The sequence below is a fragment of the Sus scrofa genome, chromosome 12, assembly GCF_054392235.1.
Source record: "Sus scrofa isolate SSC_HxYL_T2T_F1_AM1 chromosome 12, Sscrofa_HxYL_maternal_Yorkshire_Landrace_v2.0, whole genome shotgun sequence".
Lineage (NCBI taxonomy): Eukaryota > Metazoa > Chordata > Mammalia > Artiodactyla > Suidae > Sus > Sus scrofa.
Window position 1 is genome coordinate 44320236 of NC_139394.1, and position 15944 is coordinate 44336179.

General features: G+C 44.3%; 1 protein-coding gene across 5 annotated transcripts; it reads left to right on the forward strand.

Moving 5' to 3' along the window:
• The first annotated feature begins 1416 nt into the window (after positions 1 to 1416).
• Positions 1417 to 15287, forward strand: SLFN14 (schlafen family member 14). Of its 5 annotated transcripts, none has more exons than XM_084985128.1 (6): positions 1417 to 1485; positions 2087 to 2310; positions 4043 to 5112; positions 7725 to 7853; positions 9290 to 10010; positions 12876 to 15287. In XM_084985128.1, exons 3-6 carry the CDS (start codon positions 4053 to 4055, stop codon positions 13708 to 13710), a joined length of 2745 nt encoding a protein of 914 aa, XP_084841254.1. In that variant the 5' UTR covers positions 1417 to 1485; positions 2087 to 2310; positions 4043 to 4052; the 3' UTR covers positions 13711 to 15287. The 5 variants fall into 5 exon arrangements, with proteins under 5 accessions (XP_084841254.1, XP_084841256.1, XP_020923069.2 ...); XM_084985130.1 differs by having other exon boundaries at positions 7746 to 7853; XM_021067410.2 differs by lacking the exon at positions 2087 to 2310.
• Positions 15288 to 15944: the final 657 nt, after the last annotated feature.

The following is a 15944-nucleotide window of genomic DNA, read 5'->3' on the forward strand; positions in this document are numbered from 1 at the left end:
GCAAGGACCGTGCTTGCCCTGGAGGCTGTAGGGGAGAACCGATTTTGTGCCTCTTTCAGCTTCCCATGCCTGCCAGCATTCCCTCACTTTCGGCCACATCTCTCTAATCTCTGTTTCTGTGGTCACATTGCCTCCTCTTTTGCATCAAATCTCTTTTATGTGCTTTTTTTTTTTTTTTTTTTTTGACCTGTGTGTGGAAGTTCTTGGGCCAGGGATTGAACCAACCCACAGCCGCAAACAGAACCGCCGCAGTGACAACACCAGATCCTTAACTCACTGAGCCATAAGGGAACTCCATCTCTGCACTCTCTTAGGGAACACATAGATTGGATTTAGGGCCCACATAGATAATCCAGAGTAATCTCCTCATCTCAACAGTCATTGCTTAATTACATCTGCGGAGACCCCTTTTCCTTGCAAGTTAACATTTATAGATCCATCGCCATCATTATCATCAGTAAGTGCTGGTTATTATTCAGCCTCCTATAAGAAGCTCAATCCAGTTTAACCAGTGTCTGCAAATGAGAAAACTCTTATCTATTTTTTAAAGTATACAAACAATTGATATTCACTGTAGATCATTTAGGAAATACAGAAAAATTAAAGGAAAAAAAAAGGAAAGGAAAAGAAATCTGACAAAAAATCATCTGTAATCTCTTCACCCAGGGATAGCCAAGCCTTCATCAATGAGCATTTTTCTAGACTGGGTTAGCAAAGAGGAAGAGTAGGAAAAAAAGAATAAAAGTAAATAGAATAGAGCAAGTGATTTGGAGAGTATTAGAAGAGGTTACTATGGTTCATAATGGATGGGTATAGGGCAGCTTAATTTAAAATGAATGTAGGGAGTTCCCATCGTGGCGCAGTGGTTAACGAATCCGACTAGGAACAATGAGGTTGCGGGTTCGATCCCTAGTCTTGCTCAGTGGGTTCAGGATCCGGCGTTGCCATGAGCTCTGGTGTGGGTTGCAGACGTGGCTCGGATCCCGAGTTGCTGTGGCTCTGGCGTAGGCCGGTGGCTACAGCTCCAATTCAACCCCTAGCCTGGGAACCTCCCTGCCACAGGAGGGGCCCAAGAAATAGCAAAAAGACAATAAAATAAAATAAAATGAATGTAGAGCTTTGAAATGAAATTAACTAAGACAGGAGGTGCTCCAATAGTGAATGGAAGTGACACTCAGCCCTCTTTAGAGGTGGGAAATTTCTCATTGGCTTCTCACTTGAGAAGCTCTGAATTTTCCCATGACTGCTTCATTCACTCTCAGAGGTCAGACCCTGGCTTACCAATCTGCCCTGTCATAGGCTTTCCTTGAGTCCTTATCAGCCTTCCTCAGTAGGTCAGTGTTGTGAAGACTAGAGGAGTCTGGCAGAGTTCCTGCTCCTCCCAGACTGATATCAAAGGGCAACAGGGGCTGTGACAGAAGGCAAACATTCACACCAAAGCCAGATGTGGAACTGAAACAGCAAGGAGAAAAGCAAGAGCATCAGGTAAAAAAAAAGAAAAAAATTTTTTAAAATCTCATTCATCTCATCTTAGATGCAATTTATGTATGAGGGCATGAGGGGCTTAGTAAAATCATAGGTAAGGAGACATGAATGAGAAGGAAAATGAGTGAGAAGTTTTGGGAAGTGTGGAGCAGATGTTCATGTCGAGCTGGATTCTCAGAAAACTTTGTTTCTATCATGGCTGTTATGAGCATCCAAGAAATATCAATGAGACTCGGGGCTCGTGAGAGTGTAGATCTGCTAGTTCAAAAGCAATTTGACTTGTTTTGTGGGTCCCAGCAGGTGGAAGTTATGGTGAGATGAACTAGAGCTGAAAATAAGAAACTATTTCTAACACAGCTGTCAGAAATAGAAGGGGATTCCTTGGCGAGAGAGTGAGTTACTTGTTATTGGAGGTATTCAAAGAGTTGCTGGAAAGCAATTTGTTGGCAGTTGCACATATTATAGAGAGGATTTAAAAATCGGGTAGAGGGTTGGACCAGATCTTTAAAATCCCTTCCAACACTTCTGTGTTTTGAAGATATGAATTAACTCTTATCAGAAATTTCCCTAAGAGCTAAACATTTATATTTGCCTCGAGAAGATGCTGACCTATGAAAAAACAATTCATCCAGTTCATTCTGGTTTGCCTGGAGAAAGTGAAAAGGCAGCCAAGAGCAAACTAATGCAAAGGAGGGGACCGCATCCTGTTGGATGCTTGCTTTTTTCTTCTTGGTGGATATAAACAACACCCACACAGCCTCTGCTTAGCAAAAACCATGCAGAAGAAATGGGTTCCCTTCTTCTGGAGGAAGAATTTTGATTTGGGTTAGTAAATATTTTATTTTGCAATAAACAAAAGCTAAGGGGACCGTTTCTGAAACATTTGTTTCCAGGGTGCTAACTTCAACTTGGGTGGCTGTTCTCTGGGCTGCGAAGCAAAAGGAGGTTGACCACAGTTTAATAATTACATCTCAAAGGCTCATTCCATTCCCAAGTCTTCGTGGTTCCCACAACACAGGCAGAAGTATTAGGAGGGAAGGAAAACTCCTGTTTCTGCATCACATTGTATATGGAGACATGTTCTTGTGTGTGTGTGTGTGTGTGTGTGTGTGTGTGTGTGTGTGTGTGAGACTGGGTCACTGTGCTATACAGCAGAAATTGACAGAACACTGTTAATCAACTATAATAATTTTTAAAAACAAAAAAGTGTGCTTTCAGAAGATAGTTTTGAAGAGCCTAAAAGATTTCTGCATTTGGTATCGACATTCTTTCAGATAAAGCTTTTTAAAATGTGTAAGATAGCACATAAAGAACATCAAATTTTATGTTTGTTTTTATAGCCAGATCTGCTACCTCAAATATACTTCAAAACTATACTCCCTTGGTACTCTATTGCCTTTTTTCTTTCCACTTTTTTTTTTTTTGTCTTTTTTTGCCATTTCTTGGGCCGTTCCCTCAGCATATGGAAGTTCCCAGGCTAGGGGTTGAATCGGAGCTGTAGCCACCGGCCTACACCAAAGCCACAGCAACATGGGATCCAAGCTGCGTCTGCAACCTACACCACAGCTCATGGCAATGCCGGATCCTTAACCCACTGAGCAAGGCCAGGGATCGAACCCGAAACCTCAAGGCTCCTAGTCGGATTCATTAACCACTGAGCCACGACGGGAACTCCTTTCTTTCTACTTTGAATTAAAAATAGGAGTGTCTTCTGACATCATCTACTACTTCTGTGTAGTCTCTAATAACTTGCTTTGGTTCCTGTGCCAACCCATGCTCATTATATCTGGGCTCACTGTTGGTGCTTCCTGATTTTAAATGAAAAATTGCTAAAATTTTCAGCAATGTAATTTTTCCATTATGGTAAAATATGAAGTATTCCGTTTATCTACGTCTATTCATGCTTGGAAGGCCAAAGGTCTTGGCAAAGTTGTTAGAAAATAATGACATTAGGAGTTCCCATTGTGGCTCAGCGGTAACAAACCTGACTAGTATCCATGAGATGTGGGTTCAATCCCTGGCCTCAATCCGTGGGTTAAAGATCTGGTGTTGCCATGAGCTGTGATGTAGGTTGCAGACTCGGCTCAGATCCTACATTGTTGTGCCTGTGGTATAGGTTGGCAAGTAGGCTCCAATTTGACCCTAGCTTGGGAACTTCCATATGCTGCGGGTGTGGTGCAGAAAGAAAGAAGGAAAGAAAGGAGGAAAGGAGGAGAGAGCAAGAAAGAGAGAAAGAGAGAAAGAAAGAAGAACATAATGACATTAAAGATGATTTTGGAGTTCCCTAGTGGCACAGTGGGTTAAAGATCTGGTGCTGTCACTGCTGTGGCTCAGGTCACTACTATGGCATGGGTTTTTGATCCCTGGCACAGGAACTTCTGCATTCTGTGGGTGTGGCCAAAAAGATAACCAAAGATTTCCAACGTTGAAAGGTATCGCCAGTAATTTATAGCTATGAAGAAAACATTGTAATTTCTGGAGTTGTCGTTAATGTAGAAACCACACGTCTATCCTGATTATTTATTGGAACCCCTTTCTGTTATTGTCTGGGGCACAGAGGGCTGCTGATGGAGAGTCTCGAGATGGATCCGGAAATGCTCTATCCTGAGATAACGGTAGAAGTGGGCAGAGTGACTCTTGGAGAAGAAAACAGGAAGGAGATGACCAATTGCTCTTTGAAAAGAACTGAAAATTCTAAAATCATCCAAGCAACGTGTGCACTGTTAAATTCGGGAGGGGGTGTGATCAAAGTGGAGATTGACGATAAAAACTACAGTTACCGATGCCACGGGCTGGGGCTGGATCTGGAAACTTCTTTGCAAAAGCTCCTTCCCTCAGGTTCACAGAAATACCTTGACTACCTGCAACAGGGGCACAACCTCATGATTTTTGTGAAGTCGTGGAACCCAGATGTTTTCAGCCTCCCCCTAAGGATTTGCAGCTTACGCTCCAATTTGTATCAGAGAGCTATGACCTCCACTGTCAACTTGGGTGCCAGCAATGCCTTGGAGCTTCTCCGAGAGAAGCAGTCTAGAGCCCAAAGAGGAAGATCAAGGGTGAAGGAGCTGCATCCTCAGAAAGCTCTTGACCAGTACACTCAAGAAGAGGAAGATACGAGGCTGTGCGCCTCAGAATTTTTGCAAAGAGACAAGCTCAGGTATAAGGAGAAACTCAACTTTACTGAGTCAACACATGTCGAGTTTAAAAGGTTCACCACCAAAAAGATCATCCCTCGGATTAAAGAAATGCTGCCTCATTATGTTTCTGCATTTGCCAATGCCCAAGGGGGATACCTAATCATCGGGGTGGATGACAAGAGCAAAGAAGTGTTTGGATGTAACAGAGAAAAAGTGGACCCTGACTTATTAAAAAAAGAAATAGGAAACTGCATAGAAAAATTGCCTACCTTCCACTTTTGCTGCGAAAAGCCAAAGGTGAACGTCACGACCAAAATCTTGAATGTGTACCAAAATGATGCCCTTTATGGTTATGTCTGCGTGGTTCACGTGGAGCCCTTCTGCTGTGTAGTATTCACAGAGGCCCCAGATTCCTGGGTCATCAGGGACAATTGTGTCACAAGGCTGACGGCTCAGCAGTGGGTGACCATGATGCTGGATATTCAACCAGGTAAAGCAGAAAAGTCATTATCCAGTCAGCAGGAAGGAACCCCTTCTCTGCCAGATATTTTAGTGAAAGAATAGAAAGCTGTCTTTGATTTACAATTCTTCCTCTATTAAAGGGCTGTTTTCAGAGTTCCCACTGTGGTGCAGTGGGTAAAGGATCAGGCATTGCCACAGCTGCGGTGTCAGTTGCAGCTGTGGCTTGGATTCGACCCCTGGCCCGGGAACTTCCATATGCCACAGGGTTATTTTCTAATATTTTAGAAAAGACTCAGAATGGGAGCTCTTGTGAGGTCAAGAAATACTTGGATTTTCATCTCTTTGGGGAAAGTTAAGTATACCATTGGCCATGAATTTGTGAAAGTTCCTTTCTGTGCACTGTAAAGGGCTGTTGAAAAATATTTGCAGGCTGATATTCCTAGTCTAAAACATTCATCAGTAGTCTCTCTCTAGAGATGATAATCAGAGGAACATTGTTTAAGAATGACTCTTAGAGTTCCCGTCGTGGCTCTGTGGTTAACGAATCCGACTAGGAACCATGAGGTTGCGGGTTCGATCCCTGGCCTTGCTTAGTGGGTTAAGGATCTGGTGTTGCTGTGAGCTGTGGTGTGGCTTGCAGACAAGGATCGGATGCCGCGTTGTTGTGGCTCTGGCATAGGCCAGTTGCTACAGCTCTCATTAGACCCCTAGCCTGGGAACTTCCATATGCCACGGGAGCGGCTCAAGAAAAGGCAAAAAGCCAAAAAAAACCCAAAAAAACAAAACAAAACGCATGTTCCATTCTTGGATTGGCTCAGTGGGTTAAGGACCTGGTATTGCTGTGAGCTGTGGTGTAGATCGCAGATGCAGCTCAGATCCCACGTTGCTGTGGCTGTGGTGTAGGCCAGCGGCTGCTGCTCCGATTGGACACACAGCCTGGGAACTTCCATATGCCGCAAGTGCGACCCTTTAAAAAAAAAAAAAAAAAAAAAAAGAATGACTCTCCAGGAGCTCCCGCTGTGGCAGGATTGATAGTGTCTTGGGAGAGCTAGGACTCAGGTTTGATCTCTGGCCTGGCACAGCAGGTTAAGGATACCGAGTTGATGCAGCTGCGGCTTGGGTCGTGACTGCAGCTTGGATCCTATCCCTGGCCCAGGAATTCCATATGCCACTGGGTAGCCAAAAATGGGAAGAAAAAAAAAAAAAGAACTTGAAATAGTGTCCATGAGGATGAAGGATCAATCCCTAGTCTCCCTTAGTGGATTAAAGATCTGGTGTTGCCACAGTGGTGTAGGTCACAGATGCAGCTTGGATCCTTCGTTGCCATGGCTGTGGTGTAGGCCTGAAGCTGCAGCTCTGATTCAACCCCTAGCCTGGGAACCTCCATATGCTGCGGGTGCGGCCCTAAAAAAACACACACACACACACAAAAGGAAGTGCAAGGGAGGGGGTTGAGCAAGGACTCTGTGTGTTTACACTTCCTTGCAGTTTTGCTGAGAATCAGCCCTGGTGATTTCAAGTCAATCCATGAGAGGCTTATGGGCTGAATGGAGCTTATGAGTCTAGCTTCGTGATCAGTAAGTTCCAAATTTGATAAAAATAACCTCAGGTCAAGACTTGAGTGTTTTTATTGGGTTATTCTTTCTCTTGTGTTTAGTTTGTTCGAGGTTACTTTTCATACACACGCACACACATGCAGGCACCAGAAACTAGAGATCCTACCACTTTCTATTCCATCTAAACCTTGGATGGGGGAGTTCCCATTGTGGCTCAGTAGATACCAATCTAACTAGTATCCATGAGGATTCAGGTTCGACCCTTGGCCTCATTCAGTGGGTCAAGGATCTGGCACTGCCGTGAGCTGTGGTATAGGTTGCAGACGTGGCTCAGACCCCACGTTGCTGTGGCTATAGTGTAGGCCAGCAGCTGCAGCTCCGATTTGACCCCCTAGCCTGGGAACTTCCATATGCCGTGGGTGTAGCCCTAAAAGGAAAAAAAGAAAAAAGAAACTTTGGATGGGGACTTTAACAACTACAACAATATAAAACAATACTGTGTTTACTTTTTCTGACGCCTCCTCCCTTCTTGGAGATGATCTGGAACCAGAATATTAGAATTGGAAGGAAGTTTAGGGATCACCTGCTCATCCTTGCAGGAGAGAGAGTTGAAATGAGTTGCCTAAGAGAAGTGATTTAGAAGCTGCATGGCCCTGCAGGAGTCCCAGACCCCATTTCCTAACATCTGTGGACTATTTGAGGCATAGAAAGATTGAGAGCAGCTCAGGCGTAACATCCATCACTTGTCAACAGTAGGAAGTGCTATACTTCTTTTACATTTTTTTTCTTTCTTGCCATATTTTGGCCCACTCCCACGGCATGTGGAGGTTCCCAGGCTAGGGGTCCAATCGGAGCTGTAGCCACCAGCCTACGCCAGAGCCACAGCAACACAGGGATCCAAGCCACGTCTGCAACCTACAGCACAGCTCACGGCAACGCCGGATCCTTAACCCACTGAGCAAGGCCAGGGATCAAACCCAAAATCTCATGCTTCCTAGTCAGATTCGTTAACCACTGAGCCACAATGAGAACGCCTTCCTTTATTTATTTTTCATCTGAAACCATTTTCCATGTATTTGTTTAGCTCCCTGTAATTTGTCCACAGACTACAGCCTTCACCAGATTTCTCCAGCTTCCTCTACACCAAGAGGCACATCATGTCCCATCAAAGTCCTGGAATTTAAGAGGGCTCTACAACAACGCTTGTTTCCAGGTATTCCTTTTTGATTTCATCTGAGGGGAATATTTGTTTTCTAAAATTAAGTTGGGGAGTTCCCGTTGTGGCTCAGTGGTTAACAAACCCAACTAGAATCCATGAGGACGTGGGTTTGATCCTCGGCCTCGCTCAGTGGGTTAAGGATCTGGCGTTGCTGTGAGCCATGATGTAGCTTGCAGATGCAGCTCAGATCTGGCGTGGCTGTGGCATAGGCCGTTCGCTACAGCTTCAATTGGACCCCTAGCCTGGGAACCTCCATATGCCGCCAGTGCAACCCTAAAAGACAAAAATAAAATAAAAATTTATGAATAAAATAAAATTAAGTTGGGAGGAATTGGTAGCAATTAGTCCAAATTCTTCTCCTTAAAGAAGGCCAAATGTAGGCCTTAGCAGACACAATGGTCTTAAATTAATATACCCGTGAGTTCTTGTTTTTAGTCATCAGATCCACCTATACTTCTGTATGCTTTGGGGTTTCCAGTCACATATGGTTTTTGTTCTCTGAATATGAGAGAAAAAGTCTGAGAGAACTGCCCCCTGGCTTTCCAGCGCACATAGAGGTGAGCCATGGAGTCACCTGGACTCTTCCTAAGGCAGAGTTTTTCAACCTTGACCCCACTGACATTGGAATTCTTTGTTGAGAGGAGCCACCCTGAGGACTGTAGGATGTGTAGCTGCATTCTTGGCCTTTACCTACTAAATGCCAGCTATGACAATTTGACAAAACATTCCCAAATATTCCCAAATATTCCCAGGGGTTCGAAATTGCCACAGGTTAAGAATCACTGTTTTGGAGTTCCCGTCATGGCTCAGTGGAAATGAATCCCACAGTAACCAAGAGGTGGCAGGTTTGATCCCTGGCCTCGCTCAGTGGGTTAAGGATCCAGTGTTGCCATGAGCTGTGGTGTAGGTTGCAGAAGTGGCTGGGATCTGGCCTTGCTGTGGCTGTGGGGTAGGCCTGCAGCTACAGCTCCAATTCAACCCCTAGCCTGGGAGCTTCCATATGCCACGGGTGCAGCCCTAAAAAAAAAGACATAGGGAAAAAAAAAAAAAAAGAATCACTATTCTAAAAGGAAAGTTCTTAGATTCCCCAAAACATCAAGCTCACACACACACACACACACACACACACACACACACACACATACACACACAACAACCCCTTAGTGGGAAGGAATACCTTCCTAGCAGTAGTGGACCATTCAGTGTTGAGGAGAAGGTGCTAGAAGGCTGTTCCGTGAAAACCCCTCCTTGGTTGCCTTCCCCCCAGAAACAGGAACTTCACGGCCCAGGCCTGTGAAGAGAAAGTGCTTTCTTTGCGATCGAGGAAACCCATAGTTCCATGGCTAGGCTCATTTCTTCTCCCAATATTGCAGGGATACTTACAACATGCTTTCGTCAATTTTAGTAACTTCTCTTCCTTGAATTTTCAGTGACATGGGAAGAGACACAGTTTCAACCAGAATCCCTCTGCAAGAAGCTCTTCTCAGATCATAAAGGACTGGAAGAACTAATGAAGACACAAGTTAATGAAGACACAAATTCTCCGGGGATTGTGGTATTTTCCAGAAGCTGGGCTAGTGATGTTGGCTTAAGGAAAGAGCACCATGTCCTGTGTGATGCTCTCCTGATAGCCGTGAACAGGCCCCTTGTACTCTACACAATCTTAACAGACCCCGCTTGGGTTGGGGGGCGTGTATATGCCCGCAACACTGCACATCAATTAAAGCAGAAACTGGGAACTCTTGGTGGTTACACAGGGAAAGTGTGTGTCCTTCCGAGGCTGATATGCCTGCCCGGCACACAGTGTAGACCTGCTGAAATCCCCTTACGCTACCCCCAATCCTACAGGCTGGCTAATAAGGATGAAATGGAAGATTTGCTGCAAGCCCTCATCGTGGTCTCACTCTGCTCCCCATCTCTTCTGAGTGACCAGCTGGGCTGCGAATTTTTCAATTTGCTCATAGCAGAGCAGTGCGAGTTGCTTTCAGAGAGCCTTCAGGAGACACGAGAATTGTTCCTCCACTGCTTTCCAGGAACCAGGAAGACAGCCCTAGCCATAAAGATCATGGAGAAAATTAAGGACTTGTTCCACTGCAAGTCCAAAGAGATCCTCTACGTTTGTGAAAGTGATGCCTTAAAGGATTTTGTGACGTAAGAGTTTCACTAACTAAACACAATAAACCTAGTCACTCAATCTTTTCAACGGTATGGCACAAGTAACTTGTGCTTTTAGTTTAAGATTTTGCAATGCCTTGGGCTAAGGATAAAAGCCCAACTATAAATACATTTCCAAGAGATCAGGTGCTTGAGCTAGAAAAGGGCATTTTGCAATGTGCAGATTTAAACGTATCATTATTACTTAGCCAAGTATGTATCACTTTAAATTTATCTGACTAGAAATATTTTTTTCACAATCTATGGCCTTAAATTAAAGAATGGTTGGGGAGTTCCCGTGGTGGTGCAGTGGATAATGAATCCGACTAGAAACCATGAGGTTGCGGGTTCGGTCCCTGCCCTTGCTCAGTGGGTTAACGATCCAGTGTTGCCGTGAGCTGTGGTGTAGGTTGCAGACGCGGCTCGGATGCCGCGTTGCTGTGGCTCTGGTGTAGGCGGGTGGCTACAGCTCCGATTCGACCCCCTAGCCTGGGAACCTCCATATGCCGCGGGAATGGCCCTAGAAAAGGCAAAAAGACAAAAAAAAAAAAAAAAAAAAAAAAAAAGGAATGGTTGGGGTTCCCTTATGTTTCAGTGGGTTAGGAATCCAGCATTGTCACTGCCAGTGACAGGTTGCTGCTGTGGTGCAGGTTTGATCCCTGGCCCAGGAACTTCTACATAAATCAGGGGGTGGAGGGAAAGAAAGGTTAAAATGAACCTACCTTGCTGTACTTATACTTTTTGCTGGATACTTAATGGTTTAAAATCAAGGTATTTTGGTCAGTTGCACACTATACCTAATAGGAACTCGAATTTAAATACCACTTGACTTTGTTTATAATATAGTTTTATTTGTTTTGTTCTGAATCAATAATTTTAGAAAACACACATTTGCTTCTAATTGAAATCTTAAGCTTTTAATTTAGTAAAAGAAATTGTTATTCAATCTAGCAAATGAGGGCTTTTAATTTTGATTTGATTGGCATTTATTCAATAAAGTTTTTGAGCATGATTTATATGCTAGGTACTGTGTACACTTAGTTTCAGAGAAGAAAAAAAACATATTGATGGCCTTGCCGTAAAACCCAGTAAGAGAGACAAAGAGAAAAGTAAGCAATGGGAGTGTTGTATGATGAGTATGATAAGAAGGATATGCTTAATTTAGGCTAGAGATTGGTCAGAAAATACTCCCTAGTGAAGGAAATTCTTGGGCACACTCTTAATAGTTAGGACAGGTGTTCCTGCTGTGGTGCAGTGGGTTAAGAATCCGACTACAGTGGTTCAGTTCACTGCAGAGGCTCGGGTTTAATCCCTGGCCCAGAAACTTTCATATGCTGTAGGTGCAGACATTAAAAAAAAAAAAAAAAAAAAAAAAAGTCAGTAGGAGAAGTGAATAAAATGGGTCCTTTTAAGGCAAAGAGCAGAGCAAGTGCGAAGGCGTGGAGATTAGACAATCAGAGCAGTAGATTTGCCTGGAGCATCGAGGGGCTGTGGGTATGTGGCAGATGATGAGGTTAGATGCCAGATTATGAAGGGTCTTGTAAACTGTGCTAAAGATTATGGTTTGCTTAGGGTTTTTTTTTGTTGTTGTTTTTTTGTTTTGTTTTCTCTTTTTAGGGCCACACCCACAGCATATGGAAGTTCCTAGGCTAGGAGGTCAATCAGAGCTGCAGCTACCAGCCTACACCACAGCCACAGCAACGCCAGATCTAAGCCACGCCTGCGACCTATGCCACAGCTCACAGCAATGCCAGCTCTTTAACCCACTGAGCAGAGCCAGGGTTTGAATCCACATCCTCATGGATACTAGTCGGGTTTGTAACCCGCTGAGCCACAGCAGAACTCCAAGATTTCCTTTAGATGTAAGGAATTTATCTCCAGGGACTGTCAAGCAGCAGAAATGGACTATACCAGAAGTAAATAGAAATAATATTGGAGTTCCCGTCATGGCCCAGCGGAAGCAAAAATCTGACTAGGAACCATGAGTTTGCGGGTTCGATCATTGTCCTCACTCAGCGGGTTAGGGATCCAGCATTGCCACGAGCATTGGTATAGGTCACGGACGTGGCTCAAATCCTACGTTGCTGTGGCTGTGGTGTAGGCAAGCAGCTGTAGCTCCAATTGGACCCCTAGCCTGGGAACCTCCATATGCTGCTAGTGCAGCCCTAAAAAGCAAAAAAAAAAAAAAAAAAAAAAAAAAAAAAAAAGGGAGTTCCCATCGTGGTGCAGTGGTTAACGAATCCGACTAGGAACCATGAGGTTGCAGGTTCGATCCCTGGCCTTGCTCAGTGGGTTAAGGATCCGGCGTTGCCGTGAGCTGTGGTATAAGTTGCAGACACGGCTCAGATCCCGCGTTACTGTGGCTCTGACATAGGCTGGCAGCTACAGCTCTGATTCGACCCCTAGCCTGGGAACCTCCATATGCTGCAGGAGTGGCCCTAGAAATGGCAAAAAGACAAAAAAAAAAAAATAAAAGGCAAAAGAAAGAAAGAATATATAAATATTAAATATAATTTATTGCATAAAATGTCAATTAAATATTAACTATAGTATAAATATATAAATGTATAAATAGAAATAATATACAATAAAAATAAATAGAAATCTCCTACCTGAGTTCATTTCAAAAGTTTCACATGCAGAATTAACTTGATAACCGCAAAGAGTAGGGTTTGCAATGATGTACTCTGTCGGTCAGGTAACTTGTGAGTGGAGCAGTTCTGTAGTATTCAGGACTCTACTGAATCAGTGAATCAGCTTCCAGATGAGCACTAGCTATTAATGCCAAGCCAGAGAATAATAAATGCACGGTGTTCCTTTTGTTTATCCACTGAAGCCCTCTTGGCTCTTTCATCCTTATAGCCAGCAAACCACCTGCCAAGCAGTGACCAGGGAAACCTTCATGCGAGGGGAGTTTCCAAAGATCAAACACATAGTGATGGATGAGACTGAGAATTTCTGCAGCACCTATGGTGACTGGTACCTGAAGGCGAAAAGCATCACCCATCCAAAGATGAGGGGCGCCGGAAGTGAAAGTCTTCACCGCGGGATTCTCTGGCTTTTTCTGGACCCTTTCCTAGTCCGTCATGCCGCTCGCAGTGGCCTTCCCCCTCCGTCTGCTCAGTTTCCTCGAAAAACCATCACCAACGGGATCCACTGTGCTCTGGAAATAGCAATGGTCATGAAAGAAGAAATGAAAAGGATCCAAGAAAATCCACACTCCAATGTGTCTCCAGACACATTGGCATCGTTCAGGGAAGCTGCCTACGAGGAGGCAATGTGTCACCAAGCTCTGCCTGGGGTGTTCGAGTCAGAGACAAACCTGACCACAGAAGAAATGGCGAAACACGTGGCAGAAAGATGTCACAGCCTGTTCCAGTGCGGCTATCTGCCCAAAGATATAGCGATTCTGTGCCGGAGAGGGGAGGACAGGAGACGCTATGAGCTTGCACTGCTAAGAGCAATGGAATTATTTGAGACCCACGGAGCCACAAAGGTTGCCTTCAGCCAGGCCTCTGGTGTTTTGGATGCTCACATCATTTTAGACAGTATTCAGCAGTTTTCAGGCCTGCAGAGGAATATTGTGTTTGGGCTTAGCCCAGAAGGTACCCTGTTGGAGGAAGTTCATAAGCTCCGTTTCGCCTCGAGAGCCATTAAACACCTCTACCTGCTTTATGAAAAGAGGGCAGCCTTCTGAAAGTTCCTTCACACAATCCAGGAAGGGCGAAAGAGTCCCCGTTCCCAGGCAGATGGCAGCTGTGCCTTTTACAACGGAGGAAATCAAGGCACGGTCAGTGTAGCGTGGAGCCTCAGAAATATCTCTTGGGACTGGCCCTTCCGGTCTATTTGCAGTGTCACTGTCTTTTTCCCATTTCACCTCTTCCCTGGGACTTGTCATTGCTCCCTTGTCTCCGGTTTTCCTCGTCCAATCCAGGCTCCATTTTGCCAACCACAGAGGTTCTCCTCAAATACAGAAATGATTTTGTGACATCCCTGCTAATGTATCTTCCGGGAGCCCCTGCAGTCTTTACACCAAACTAATTTTCAGGGCTTCCCGTGATTCATCCTTACTTGTTCTCCTAACGCATCCTTTATTATACCTCCATCTTTCAGTGTTTCTAATGAACTTCTGCCTTGCTGGCCTATTTTGGGGGCGGGGCAGGGTGCCCTTTAGGCAACTTTCATTGGGCAGCTCCAGCATAGCCCCTGGGTTAGTACTTTATGCTGGCCGTGGGCCTCAAGCTTTAGATTTCCTCTTGATACTAAGGCTGGATCAGTCTCTTGGGGATGGTTTTATGCTAATCAAGCTCACCAAAGACCAATGCACAAATGAAAATACCATTGTGTCCGTTTAGGGTGAGGATTGTAGTTATAAGTGGGCCGGATGTTTTTGTTACTTAGCACCTTTGGTAGCAACATAGGAAGCCAAATTATACATGCATAGCTTTGCAGCAAGGGAGGTGGTAATCCGATTCAAATGTATGAAGACTTCAGGCTATGTTAGACTACCGCAATCATCTTCCAAATAGGGATATTTCCAACACAAGGACTAGACAAGTCGAATTTCCAAGAGGAAGCAAATTTGGAATGCTAAAGATGACTGGTTGTTCCATAGTCTCTGCCTCAGATGACATTTTTTAGTTTCTAATGTTTCCAGGTTGGCCACCAACCTTCTCCTCACTCTCCCCAACACCTGCCTACTTTGCTCACATTCACCCTCTACATTTTAATACATTCATCCTCTACCTGATAATACATTCATCTAGATTAGAAACTTCATACTTTCTGCTGCTGGCCCATAAACGTTCTTTGCACATTCCTGATCTCTTCCATTATGATTTGGTGTTAGTTTTCCAATCCAACTCTGAGAGTTTATGGGGAGTTTGGATGGCAAATCCACCACTTACACTGGCCATACATATGTCTAGCTCCTGGCGATGCCTGTGCGATTCTTAGCCTTTAAACCCTTTCCTGCCCCTTCTATCTGTTGACATCCTTACGTATCAGTCAAGTTCTTGTTCAAATGCCTCCCTTCTCAACTAAGCGTTCATCATCCCCCTAAATTAAACTTGGTCTCTCCATTTGCAGTCATTCTATGGCTTAATTTTTTTGTTTTGTTTTGATAGCACAAAACTCATTCTAAACTGTGCCAAAGGAGTAGTTGCTGGCATAGCAGAATCTATGTAAGACCTTCCTATCATGTGTTCTTTCCAATGTATGTGAAATACATTAGAAATAAAATTCAAGTTCCCTTTTTCTAGTCAACTCCTAAAATAGCTAAGCTAATCCTGTGCTCACCAAGGCAATCTTGTTTTTCTCTCTGCAAGGATTTTTAAATTGCTTGAAAAGATTATGATTTCTAGACTGTGTTTAATTTCTAGGAAGGTTTAGGAAGACTTTATTGATGCTGCAGAGGCATGAATCCAGGAGAAAGTATGGAAAGTATTCTTTTGGCTATAATTTCAGAGAAAGCTCATCACCTTTCTGGAGTTGCCATGGTGGTGAAGCAGTAACCAACCTGACTAGTATCCGTGAAGAAGCAGGTTCGATCCCTGACCTCATCAGCTTTCCAAGAGGCAGGAGAGCAAACAGGGCTTGGAAAAGTGCTCTTAGCTGCCTCTCAAAACTGCTCAGGCCACCAAACCAACCAGTCTAAACCTAGTGGCCGGCTGTCCTGCTCCTGAATTGAACAGAAGCACCTCCCCCTGCCTCCTGGTGTTTCAATTACCTGAAAAAATTTCCTCCTTTTTACTTTTCCTTGGGGGGCTTTAGGGTAATTTCAGTGGGAGAAAATAGCACTTTAAAGTCCAGCAATTAATTAGTTTTTGATGAAGCAAAAGATACCAGCATGTTAACATTTGGAGAAGGGGATATGTGTGAATTCTCTGAAAATAAAGAGTCGAAAGTGGAGAGGAACGGAAAGAACGGGGA